Consider the following 13,434-nt stretch of genomic DNA (forward strand, 5'->3'; position numbering starts at 1 on the left):
AACACTTCTGGATAAAAGTAATAAAAGATCTTAAAAGAGATTTATTTGGAAAAAATTAAAGACTTGCTAAAAGACAAGATCTACGCATTTGAAACAGCTCGAAAAGATAGAAAATAGATAGATAAAAAACACATTCATTTCTATGCAATTTTTACAAAACTGGAGAAAATGTCACTGAGAAAATCCAAAAAGTAGTGGCATAGAATTTTTTTCCCATTTTGTTAGTATATTTAATATTACATTTATCCCATGTATCTCTGAAACTCTTCTAGACTGAAATACTGCTTCCTTACTGGGCATGCGCCAATCGAAATATACCTGCGTACAAGGGACTGTTTATGCAGACTGTGAATTAGATCTTTAAATTAAATAGTCAACCAAATTTACATGACTACAAGGCATTAGATCGTATACGACAAATACTTTTTGAACCTACCAAATGACTACACAAACATATGGTACCCATGCATTGGACGTTGATAGAGGTCTAATAAAAGCTAGATGGGGAAGGTTCTATTTACACGGCCGGTATAGAGTGGGTTTCTTACGTAACACTTTTATGTTCAGTTTATAACTTACATTACGTTAAATAAATATGAGCATTTAGACTTTTACGTTCTCACAGTACTGTGTTTCGATACGATTTGGTACAAATTTTATAAATTCCGAATAAAAAAACGAGTTGTACAATATCTGGACATCTTCCAAAAATTAGGAACTCTCGCGTAAAATTTGGAACTTATCGTCCCCTTATTATTATAGTAATAATAACTTTAAAAGATAACTTACCGCAAGCTACTCTTGTAGCATATAGCGTGTAAACACTAGTAGCGAACGCTTGAGTAAAAAACGATACAATAAGAGGTATCGCAGTGACAAGTAGAGCTTTCTTCCTTCCAAACTTGGAACAAATGTAAGGTGCTGGTATAGGACCTATTACGGCTCCTATAGTCAACAGTGAGCCGATCCAAGCATCTTCACTTTCTGTTATCGGTTTTGGCAGTGGGTTTATGGAAGAATCGTTGGAGTAGAGTTTTACGAAGTTTGGCGACGTCCATGATAGAGGAATATCCACGGAAGCTGCTAGGAGACCGACTAAAAAAATAATAAATATGTGTAAATAGTTTATTTTGGAAAAAAATTTAAGTAATGTAATATTAATAATATTTTTATAAGAATTATACAGTATAACAATTTTGCTTTCAGGTGCTTAGTGTCGTGAGGTTCCAGAGCAAAACCAAGTAAAAAAAGTCCACAGGAGAAGTCTGAAGCTCGAGCGACCTGAATATATTAATTTTTATAAATTTTCTAGTTAAAACAAGAGAGAATTATAGTTGATCAGGTAACTTAGTTAACAAAGATCGTTACACAACAGTATAAAACTCAATGGTAAAGTCAATAATGCTGAAGTATTCTATTTTTTTTTCGTTCTGTAGATGAACGTACTAGCTACAAATTAAATTATATTAAAAAAGCAATTACAGTCAATAATATTTGCAAATTCACGATGTTGCTCGTCTATAATAGAAACGCTATTGTTTATAATGGAATCTTTTAATCAGTTGTTCACTTAACAATAAATAAACATGTGTGCAATTCCTATAGAATTTTATTAGTAATACACAGTAAGTGTATAATAGTCTAGGAAATACTGCAAAGACATGCAATTTCAAGGATATAAATCAGGAATATATGAGACTTGTTTTACTTTATAGATGGCGAGATCAAAATGTCCCCTAGGATTCTTGCCGATCCAAATTCATAAAGGTTTCGGAGCTATAAAGCTAAAAATTTTGAAAAAGAACTGTTTTTTTTTTAAATTTGTTTCTTTATTGCAAGAAAACACTTATTCATTATACTCCATTTTATCTTGAAAGGAAGCTTCTTGAACTGCGAATAGAATGTGGCTTTGTGGAGCTTGTTTATGAGTTATTGTTATCCCACGATCCAAAATGTAAAATGCAGTAAGTTTTTTGATTGTCAACATTTTTGACCAATCCAAAGTGGGTTCCATTTTGAGAGAAACAAAAAACAGCCGCAGCATTCATAGATCTAACAGTAGCATACAATACTGTTTGGAGATAGGGATTAATATACAGGGTAAGTCATAACTATTGGGACATAGACTAAGGACAGGTTATTTGGACCAAAATATGGCTATTGGGCCAAATATGCCCTTAATAAAATGTTGCTGAGAAAAAAGATACAGGGTGTTGTTAATTTTTGTTTTTCGTTTTTTGCTAATAGAGTCCCTGTATATTTATAAATTGCTATCAAAATTGGCACAAAGGCATAATCTTAGACAAGAAATAGTATTTTATTTACAATTTTACGTTTTGTCATAGAGGGCGCCACGTGGATCATTCCTAATGATCAAATTGGGTCTAAACTTTTTCTGATGAAACTTTTTAGTAATTTTTATTAGAAAATATGACGTAAACATCATTTTTACGTAAAATTGGTACTCTTGTTTAAACATGATAATTTCAACCGTTTTCGATAAAAACGCAGTCGAACTGCTTAGAGTCTTAAAAAAGGATTTCAAATATTATTTCATTTATGAAAAGTATGCTTTGGACTGTCAGATAATTGTTGTTGGTAAATGTCATTTGTTCAGAGTAAATTATTTTTGATGTGACAGTGTAGTGTAATGTTGCATTTTTTAAAAGTAATCATTACTTTTTTTTAATTGAAATGCCTCGTCACAATCATTTTACTAATGAAGAAATGCGAGATATGATTTGCGTATACGCACAAGAAAATTTTTGTGGCCCTAGGCCGCAAGGTATGGAGGTATAAGGTATGGAATGTTATACGCAAACAGAAGGCAACCAAATCACAAAACTTTTCCAAGATTATATCGTAGTTTAGGTGAAACTGGGTCATTTCACACTAAAAATCGGGGTGGTCGACCGAAACAAATCACACCTAATCAAGAAGATGAACTTTTGGTTCGGGTAGATGAAAATCCTGAAATAAGTTCACGACATCTATCAGCAGCCACAGGAGTAAGTCAGTCGTCTATTGTTAGAATTCTAAAAAAAGAGAAACTTCATCCTTATCACTTCACTCCTGTTCAACAATTACTTCCAACAGATCTTCCACGACGGTTACAGTTTTGCCAACGTATTCTGAATAAACATCGCAATGACAGACACTTTATTAAGAATATTATGTTCACCGACGAAACAACTTTTACAAGACGAGGGGTTTTTAATTGGTGAAATAGTCATTATTGGGAAGAAGAAAACCCGCATGCTATTAAAGCTAGACATTTTCAGCATGAGTTTAAATTGAATATTTGGTGTGGCATTATAGGCGACCAACTACTAGGGCCTTATGTTCTTCCTCCGAATTTAAATGGAGATTCTTATTTATTCTTTTTGGAAAATAAACTGGCTCGTATTATCCCCTGTAGAAAGATAACCTCATTGATAACTTGCTGACAAACAGAAATTTTCAGATAATAATGTGGCAGAATATAAGCAGACGAAATTTAATAATGGCCTTCCACAGGATACTTTTTCTTTTTAGCCCCTATATTGCTGACATGCCTGCAACCGAATCTCGCAAGTTTGGATATACTGACGATGGGACCCTTGTAACAAATCACGAATCCTTAGAAACTAGCTAAAGCACTCTCACGAACGATCTATTCACCCTCAGCGATCCTTTCAAGAAATAAAGATTACTCACATTCAGACAATACCTACAGAAACATCAGCAAAGCTAAAAACAAGTAATAACATAATACACAAACTCAGCAGCACTACATGGGGTCAGTTTTTTGCTAATTTTAATTTCATTTCATTTCAATTCAATTCACAAAGTCTCAAATTCAAGATTCATTCCTCTATTAATACTGGTGCTGTGAATCAGGAAAGTGAAACTACAGTTGTCACACCTATTCCACCAAAATTTACATACTACCATATATACAAAATGTTACACCGAAACTGACACGAATGTTCAATGCTGTTGGTGACTATAAGTTTGCTAATAAAACAGTTTTAACGATAAATTCTGTCTTCTTTAAACTCAAAGATAAAATGTCTAACATAGTCTACAGTATTCCTTGTATAAATTGTAATTTACAATACATTGGCCATTCTTCAAGGCGACTAAAGGACCGTATCAACTCTCACAAGAGTGATTCGAAGAAATATCCAGGTAGGTGTAGTTTATCTATGCACGTTAACCAAAACGATCATACAATGAATAGAAGCTAAGGTATTAGCAATTGAAAACAATTATTTTAAAAGATTGTTTCTTGAGATGGCTTTTATTTCTGAAACGGAGAAAACCATAAACAAGAAATCTGACATCAGTGAGATTTACTCAAATTTACAGTTTTTAGATAAAGAGTTCAATAAAAAAAGAAAACAACATCTAAATAATGTAGATTCTAATGTAGAAATCTAAAAGTTATGGCTTTCTATTGTTTCTGATATAGAAATTCATCTGATTAACAATAAAGGCAGATTATATATAAATTAACACAAAACAAACTGTCACACTAAGTCATTGTCAACTTTCACTTGTTGCATCATGGAACACATACCTTAATGCCGCCAATTAAATGTACTGTCAATTTTTCTTTTACCGAAAAAAACTTTCTGTAAAAAATGTTTCACATTGTACCTAGAAATGAAACTAACTCCGCTAAACATGGCGATATGTTTGTTTTTTCGAGAATTTTTTACATACAGTCAATATTAGATCCTTTGCAACACTCGAAAGAAATTTCAAATTATATTTTTGAGTTGATTGAAAATGGCAAAGTTTATATTTCATTAAAAGCGTGTTATCACTTTGATGAATAGAAAAGCCAAATATATATAAAGCAAGAGCACAATTCGTCAAAAGCTTCGTGTATGAATCGGTATCATTAGACTCTTATAACGCGTTATTTCTGCATAACCTTGCCCATTTGTCCGGGTTAAAAAAATTGATTTTTCCAATTTGATTTAAAAAAATTGCTTAAATAAATTAGTACCACATATCGCATGGGCGACATCTTGAACCACATTCTGAGGTGTCATGAAAGTGATTATCCAAAAAAATCTCGGGGGAATATTTTTTTGAATGAACCCGAAGTTCGCCTTGTCTATTACTGCTTCAGTCAACTGTAATTTGTTGTTCTGAAATTGTTTTTTGTACCATACCAGTTAATTTTTTTTTAAATACTTATGACAATTTGTTATAGCAAAATATACAGGCAAATAGAAAATAGATACATTTTAAAAATTATTCACAATTACAATTAATAGTTATATTAAGGAAATGATTAATCATTGAGTGTCAGTAATGATAAAGATTTTATCAACAAATACGTTCGTTGAAAATATTATCCTTTCTGCAGTGTAAGTTTACGAATTTTGGTTGTTTGATTTGAAAAGGTTATCACAGAAGCTGTTTAAAACATATTATATAATAGAGGGCCAATAAACTAGCGCTATATAGTTGTTTTCAGTCCTTTCGTCAATCACAACCAAAGAAATACAACGAATTTATTTGTTGGACTAAAATATTTAAAGGTAACCATACTTTTTATAATTTCATATTGATAGGAGGATATAATAAAGTCAGTTTAACAATTGATAATCATAATATGTTTAAAAATAAATATGACAAAAAAAAACAAAAACAATGACGAACACACACGACCCCAGACTTTCTCTCTCTCTCGCCAATGGGGCTACAGCCCAAATCGAGAATTGGCCTCCTCCAAACTATGTCTTCAACCTTTTCGGTCCACCACCGATTTTCTCTAATTCCCAATTCTCCAATTCATCCTCCCACCTTTTCCGTAGCATTTGTTTTGTTCAGTGCATCCTTCCTATCATGACATTGACATCAAACCTGGACCCTATCTAAAGTAAATATTGAATAAACTAGCCACAGTAGAAAGAGAAATGGAAAGGACAATGTTAGGTATACTATTGCCAAATAAAAATAGAATGGACTGGGTAAGATCAAAAACAAAAGTCAAAGATATCACAACAAAAATTACCAAACTAAAATGGAGCTTTGCAGGCCACATTGCTAGACAAAGACGAACGTTGGAACACCACAATACAACAGTGGAGACCCTACAAAGGTAGACGACCAAGCGGAAGACCACAGATGAGTTGGGTAGATGACATTAAGAAAATGGCCGAAACAAATTGGAAGTATGTTGCTTAGCTTACAGATCGATGGAAGGAGTAGGGAGAGGCCTATGTCCAAGAACGGACAATAGAAGAAGAAAAGGAGAATAATAATAGGAGCGATATCTACTACCCCAACCGCTTCCTCATACTTGATCTCCCTCCCCGAAGTAAACGAAGATAGGATCATACAGAAGGCGGATAAGACGCGAGGAAGTAGGGTGAAAAGATATCGCGATTAAATCTGGAGAGATATAAAAAATATAATTGCGAAAAGCCATGTACCTTTTGTCTTTTTTGGTGAAATCAAGTTAAATTTTCTAGCGGCTATATTAAATTTGTGCAGTATACGTTGTAAATCATCTTCACTTTGAGAGAGTAATATTGCGTCGTCTGCATAGCAGATTATTTAAAGTTGTTTTTCTCTCATTTGGTATGCTTTTTTCGTTCTTACTTTTTTATTATTTTATCCATGATAGGGTTGAACAACGGGGAGCCAAGAGCCTCCTCTCTGATCCCATTGTCAGTCTCAATTGGGTGGGTTAGTTCTTCTTCTACTTTTACTTTTATTGTGTTGTTTTGGTAGAGATTTTTAATCGATTTGATTATTCCTAGAGGTATCTCTCTTGCGTACAATAAGTGGATAACATGCTTTAATTTGACCGTATAAAATGCCTTTTTAAATGCTAATCAAAGCAATAAAATGCCTTGGTTGTCTATTGTGTGTGCAAAATCGAAAATGTAGAATCTTAAACACATTACAGTCATATGTTAGCGTATTTTATATATTACGATAAGGCTTGCGATATCGCAAAACGCGGAAAAAATATCGAAATACTAAGAAATCAAAATATAGACGAGCGAGACAAACGAATAATAGTAAATCTTTATCTTTTGAAAACATTATGAAAATACCAAATGATTAGAGTAATTATGACTGCCTTTTTAGGACTGAAATTGATAATATTTAATTTCGAATTAAGATTCGAATTAGATTCGAAATCTTGAGGCATTCTCACTAATTAGACACGTTTTTGATAGTATATAGTTGAATATGACTTCCTTCTTTGAAATTTTATAGCCAGTCAGTAGTTAGGTAACCACTTTGGCACAATTTGACCTTTGACCTTAAACAGGTCTTGATCATGTCTCGATATTAACGTCTGGGGCTTGTGACGTCAGAGGTCAAAGGTCAAAGTGTGCCAAAGTGGATACCTATCTACTTCAGTTTATGAGTTCATGATTAAAGCATATTTTTACTTTCGAAAACATAGACAAAAAGACAATTTTTTGCATTTCTCTCGGTAATTTTGAGGTTATATTAAAAATAATATATAACGAAAGTTGTAGATTTTTATGTTATCTAAAAAAACTTTTTTACGTCCTTTTTAACCACCCCCCAAATCACTATGAGAAGTTTTCGGCTGTTTAATTTATTTTTATTTTATAACTTATACACCTATCTACCATTTTCCTTCATAAAACTTTAGATTTTTTTCTTTTTTTTTTAATAAAACTGAGCAAATTTACCTGGTCTATAATTTTCATGTTGGTAACCGTCTTTTCAATAAAGAGTTTCACTTTATCACACAATTCATCGTAGATTTTATAGCCAATTCTTAAAACAAAGTTATAAAAGGTTGAATGCTCGAATAAATGAATTTTAATCAAATAAAAGGCAGATATCGAGCACAGCTTTTTATTAAATCTTGCCCAAGTACTTTCGCTCCTAGAGCATCTTCAGGGGTATTTCTCCAAAATTGGGCTATCCAACAATATATAGAGAATGTCATAAACATTAAATGATACATTAACACAACACAACACAAGGACAAACAGTTTAAAAATGATTAAACAACGACGAAGCTACACATTGGGTGGCATCAGGAGAGAGAAAGGTGGCATTTCTCTCCTGATGCCACCCAAAATGTAACTAGCATTAAGATTATACAAAGCAAATACAGAGTCGAATCACATATTTTCATATCCTCCTGTTTTCATATGCTCCTGGGTCCCGGTCTGTGGAGCAGTATCTCTTCCACGTCTAGAAATATGAGATTGCAACAACTGTGCAAAGTGCTGCGTATTTATATGACCCAAACAAGCCGGGATTACCCATTTTGTTTAAGTGTGGAATAACTCTGATATGGCACGTGAGGAAGAAGAAGAACTGGTGGGATTAGCTCAATATAAATCAACAGAACATCGAAGCTTACGCCGATACCGAAAACGGTAAATAAGAATTTTTTTTCTAAGAAAATATAAAATGACACTACTGAGAAAAAAATTAAATTTGGCAAGATTTTTGGCAAATTTCAAGCTTCCTAATCTACGTTTATTCATAATTTGCAATCAACCGATCCTAATTGTTAACTTTATGTCGATACGATAATTGTTAACACGATATGCCGTATGAATATTATTAGAAATCGGAAAAAATGTTTATATTTACATTTCACTTTTAGATAAAACAGTTGTTATTTTAAAAGAGACCGATTTTGTCGCTAATACACGATACATATTTTCCGATTTAACTGACCTTCTGTATATATTTAGAACACAGTCTACATAGTCCACGAGACAGTTTCAGACGTTCTATAGACAGATGATTCTTGAAATATTTTCCAGCTGTATTATTAAATAATAACTTTCCGTGAAGTTAGCCCACTACCCACAGAAACTAAAATAAAACTTTAAAAATATTTTTCGTCACCAACGTTTAATTTATTAGATAAATATTTCTTTTCATTGAGTTAAAATTACAATCCGATTAGAGCTTACCCTATGGTCTTCTCTTATCTAATCTAATAAGTAAAGCACTAATGTGAACATGCATCACACGCGTCAGCACTATGCTCTGCTTTTTCGCTGTCACCTAAACTAAACTAATCAAATCACTCTTCAGTCTTCTAGGAAGTTTTTTAATCCTACTATTAAAAACGATATTCGTTCAAAGCTAAGCAAAAAATTAAGGAAGTTGTACAATGTGCCTGATAGTATAAGTGAATCGCTTATTTGAGAAATCCCACTTGTCTATAAATATGACATTTCGCCTTTTTTAGCTTAACAATATATCCTCATATAGATGCATAGCTTAAAGAGAAATCACATATGTCCAACCCATATAACACTTTCAACGCTAGTTTAAATTTACAGTGGTACCTCGAGATACGAGTGTGATTCGTTCCGTAATCTTGCTCGTATGTCAAAGCAATTTTCCCCATTGAAATTAACTGAAATGCCAATAATCCGTTCCCGTCCGCAAAAAAACACGTTAATTGTTTTTGTCAAGTGTTTTTAAATAAGAAAAATGTATTTAAAAGAAGAAACATTTATTTATAAGTAACAAAAAATATATACATATTCTATAAAAACTTAAGAAAAAGTGAAGTGCTTACGGAAGCGCTTAATTTTCGTCAGTAGTCTTCGCTTTTTTCGTCACACTTTGCTCATTTTCATCTGCAGATCGTTTAAAAAAACTGTCCAAGATGGTTTGTTTCTTCCTCTTTTCAAAATATTGCGGAAATTTTCGGGGTGATTTTTATCCACGAACTCTGCAACTTTCTCCCACATTCCCAGGATTTCCTTTATATCTCTTGTAGAGACAACGTCTTCCAACTCTGGATCCTGTTCAAAACTAATTTTTCGTTAAACCACCGTATGCTGCTGCGAATTTAGTTCATCTAACTCCTCGTTTGTCAACTCCTGAGACTGTTCCTCGACAAGTTCGTACACATCTCTTTCATCCACGTCCAGTCCCATGGATTTTCCAAGAGAAACAATCTCATCTACCACTGACATTTCAGGTTCCAGTCCTTCGCAGGCCCTTTCATCTACAGCTTCAGGCCACAAATTTTTCTATGCAGAGGTTAAATGAAAAAAATGTGCTTGGTATACAACTTCTTAAAATTAGAAATCACTTGCTGATCCTTGCTGCAAGATAGGAGTGGTGTTGGATGGTAGGTAGAGAATCTTTATAAACTTGAATTCTTGGAGTAAATCATCTTCGAGATTTGGTGGGTGAGAAGGGACATTATCGAGGACAAGAAGGATTTGCATGGGTAGGTTGTTTGCTGTAGATATTTTTTAACAAAAGGGCAAATACCAGGTTCATAGTAGTGTAATATTGAGACATGGCAAAGTTAATCTTAAAACAAGTTTTGGATGTTTTTTTTAATTAAAGCAAAATATAACAGAATATTTTAATCAGTTAATTAATAACGATATAAAACAACTTACCTTATACACAAAACACAAAAACTCATCAGGATGACTTAGATAACTTAGTCCGGTTGTTCCATAAGTTTTCTTCCATGGCCCTCTCTCTCTCAGTTCTTTATTTATTTCTTCGCTCCAATTTTTCTCGGTCTACCTCGTTTTCTCTTTCCTTCCAGTTGCAATTTCAATATTTCTTTTGGTATTCGTTGTTCAACCATTATTTGTATGTGTCCGAACCAGATAAGTGGTTTTGTTGTTAAGTCATCTGTGATTGTTCGTTTGATTCCCAATATTTCTCTAATGCGTTCGTTGGTAACCCTTTCTCTTCTAGATCTTCTTGTGGCTCTTCTCCAAAAATCCATTTCCGTCGCTTTCAACGTTGCCAGTGTTATTTCTTTCAGTGGCCATACCTCACAGCTGTATAACATGATACTTTTTACTATAGATTCATATATCCTCTTTTTATTTTCTGTGCTGGTGGATTCGTCCCATAAAATGCTCTTTAACATTGTGATGGCTTTTCTCCCTGACGTATTTCTCTCTCTTATTGCTTTGTCTAATGTTTCATCTTGTAAAATAGTGATACCTAGATATTTGTAGTCACAGCAGTGCTTTATCGTGGTATTATTGTCTAATATGAGATCTTTTTGTTCTCATCCAATGCACAGGTATTCGGTTTTCTTTTTATTTACTTGTAGACCCCATATATCATACTCTCCAATTAATTTTCGTGCTATATAGTTTAAATCGTCATAACCTTGAGCCATTATTACTTGATCGTCTGCAAAGTTGAGAGTATCTACCATAGTGTTGGTGAGCGGTATCCCCATTGTACTGCATTTTTGTTTCCATCTTTTTAAAACACTTTCGAGGTATATTTTAAATAAAGTGGGAGACAGACAACATCCTTGCTTTAATCCTTTTGATGTTATAAATACTCTTGTTATTTGTGTCCCTGCTTTTATTTTCGTTATTGGTTGGTTGTATTCACAGCTTCTTCAGTGGAACGCTGTCGTAGGCTTTCCGTAGATCGACGAACAACATATGAATCTCTTGATTCCGTGCCATCTTTTTTTCTATTATCTGGGCTAAGGAGAAAATGTGGTCAATAGTGGATCGACCTGTACGGAATCCTGCTTGTTCTTCTGCTTCGTAATCTAAGTATTCTCTCGATTCGGTTCTTTAAAACCTTTCCATATATTCGACTCATAGATCCGGTTACAGCTATTCCTCGGTAATTTTCGCAATTATTTTTATCACCCTTTTTATGAATAGTACTTCCGTTCCGTAGGGATTTCGCTTGTGTTTATGCATTCTTGAAATAGTTGTCTAAGATATTCGGACAATTTGTTCGTTCCGTACTTAAACAATTCTCCGGGTATATCCCCTGGTCCGGGTGCGTTGTTCCTCTTCAGCTGTTTACATACATTTTGTAATGATTTGGAACTTAAATATTGTTGGTATAGTTGTCTTTTACATTTTATTTCTTCCTCTATTTCGTTATCCTACCAGTATGGTTTGTTTACCTTGGGTTTTATGTAGTATCCCATTGCTTCAAATGCTGCTTCGTGTTAACAGTTTTTTATATGTTCATATGTAAATTCTTAACATCTTTATATTTAAATCTTTAATTTTAGAGACTTTGTATTTTGTAGAAATATTTATAAAAATGTAAATGATATCAATAAAAACCGATATCAAAAACAGTACAACGTTTATTCAGTGAATCAGTAGGTTAATTTTTTACCGCTTTTTTTACCAGAGTTTTTTGTTTCAACAGTTTCCTTGCATGGATTAGTAGTAAACTAAAGCTCTGTTGTAAAATATAAAAGTTTATCGTATCAAATAAATCCTCAAGTGGTATTACCTCTGATAAGACATGAGGTATTGTTTATTTTCATTTTTACAAATCAAATAATAATATTGACTGTTCTGTCGATAGTTCTTATTATTAATTGATATCTCCACTCGTGTTACATCAAAAATACTGTCAGTGATTTAAAAACAGTAACGATTTGTGGTCCCAGGGAGGGTGTGTCGGGGTGTCCAAGGCACGATATCGATTTATCTTGATGAATTCAAATTGAACGTCTGTCAATAACCTCTGGAATAGTAAACTCCACTATTGACGTATTCAGTAATACATAACGCATTAGGAGGTCATAAAGGTTATAAGAAAGACAAACGAGTTGATCTTAGATAACAACCAATAATTTAAAAAGATACTGGTAGCTCTTATGATTTGATCTGTTAACAAATAGGGACCTTAAAAACATAAAAAACTATTAAAACGCTGTTTATAAACTCCTTAATGAAATTTGAACCGCTTGTTTATAGGTTAATCAAAATAAAATTAGTTAGGAAGAATAAAACCTCCAAGTTGAGTGCATAACTTTAAAAAAGTTATAATATAGTTATAGTTAAAAGTTATATATTTATTGATGCTACGTTCTTAGTTGAGCCCTGATTTTCTTAAACATTTTTCTTCAGTATGTTCTATTCCACAGCCCAACAAAAAAAACTTTTGTCTTGCTGCCGAAAAAAAAAAAATCAACTGATTTTGGTTAATTTATCTGTGCTGATTTCAAAAATGCGATTTCAACTGCGACGTATACGCATGTCTAGTTGATTACGAGAAAGCGTTTGATCGATTACAGCACGCCAAGATGATGCAAATACTAAAAGAAACAGGAATTATTAACCAAGATTTGAAAATAATTAGAAGTCTCTACTGGAATCAGACAGCAAATCTCAGAGTTGAAGGTGAACACACTGACTATGTGAAAATCATGCCTGGAGTGAGGCAAGGCTGTTGTCTAGTCTAATCTTCAATATCTACTCTGAAAGAATATTTATCGAAGCTTTGCACGAAACTGAAAATGGTATTCTACTAAATGGTTGCTCTATTAAATGGTATTCTACTATAGTTTATTTTTATGAACGAGAGAGTAATTAGCATAATTTTAACTGGTAGCTCCGACCACTCCATGGGCGTGCTCAAGATTAATTGAAAAATTACTTTGAATAATTGTAAAAAATAAATGAATTATTTCAGTGTTATAAAGTG

General features: G+C 33.1%; 1 protein-coding gene across 1 annotated transcript in view; it reads right to left on the reverse strand.

The window, feature by feature from the left end:
- LOC140435227 (facilitated trehalose transporter Tret1-like) overlaps nucleotides 1-13,434 on the reverse strand; it is a 71,350-nt gene that overhangs the window by 12,698 nt on the left and 45,218 nt on the right. The window contains exon 2 of the mRNA XM_072524025.1: nucleotides 790-1,095. Within this exon, the coding sequence (XP_072380126.1) occupies nucleotides 790-1,095 (306 nt within the window). The remainder of the gene's footprint in view (nucleotides 1-789; nucleotides 1,096-13,434) is intronic.

This window comes from Diabrotica undecimpunctata, chromosome 2 (assembly GCF_040954645.1).
Source record: "Diabrotica undecimpunctata isolate CICGRU chromosome 2, icDiaUnde3, whole genome shotgun sequence".
Taxonomy (NCBI): domain Eukaryota; kingdom Metazoa; phylum Arthropoda; class Insecta; order Coleoptera; family Chrysomelidae; genus Diabrotica; species Diabrotica undecimpunctata.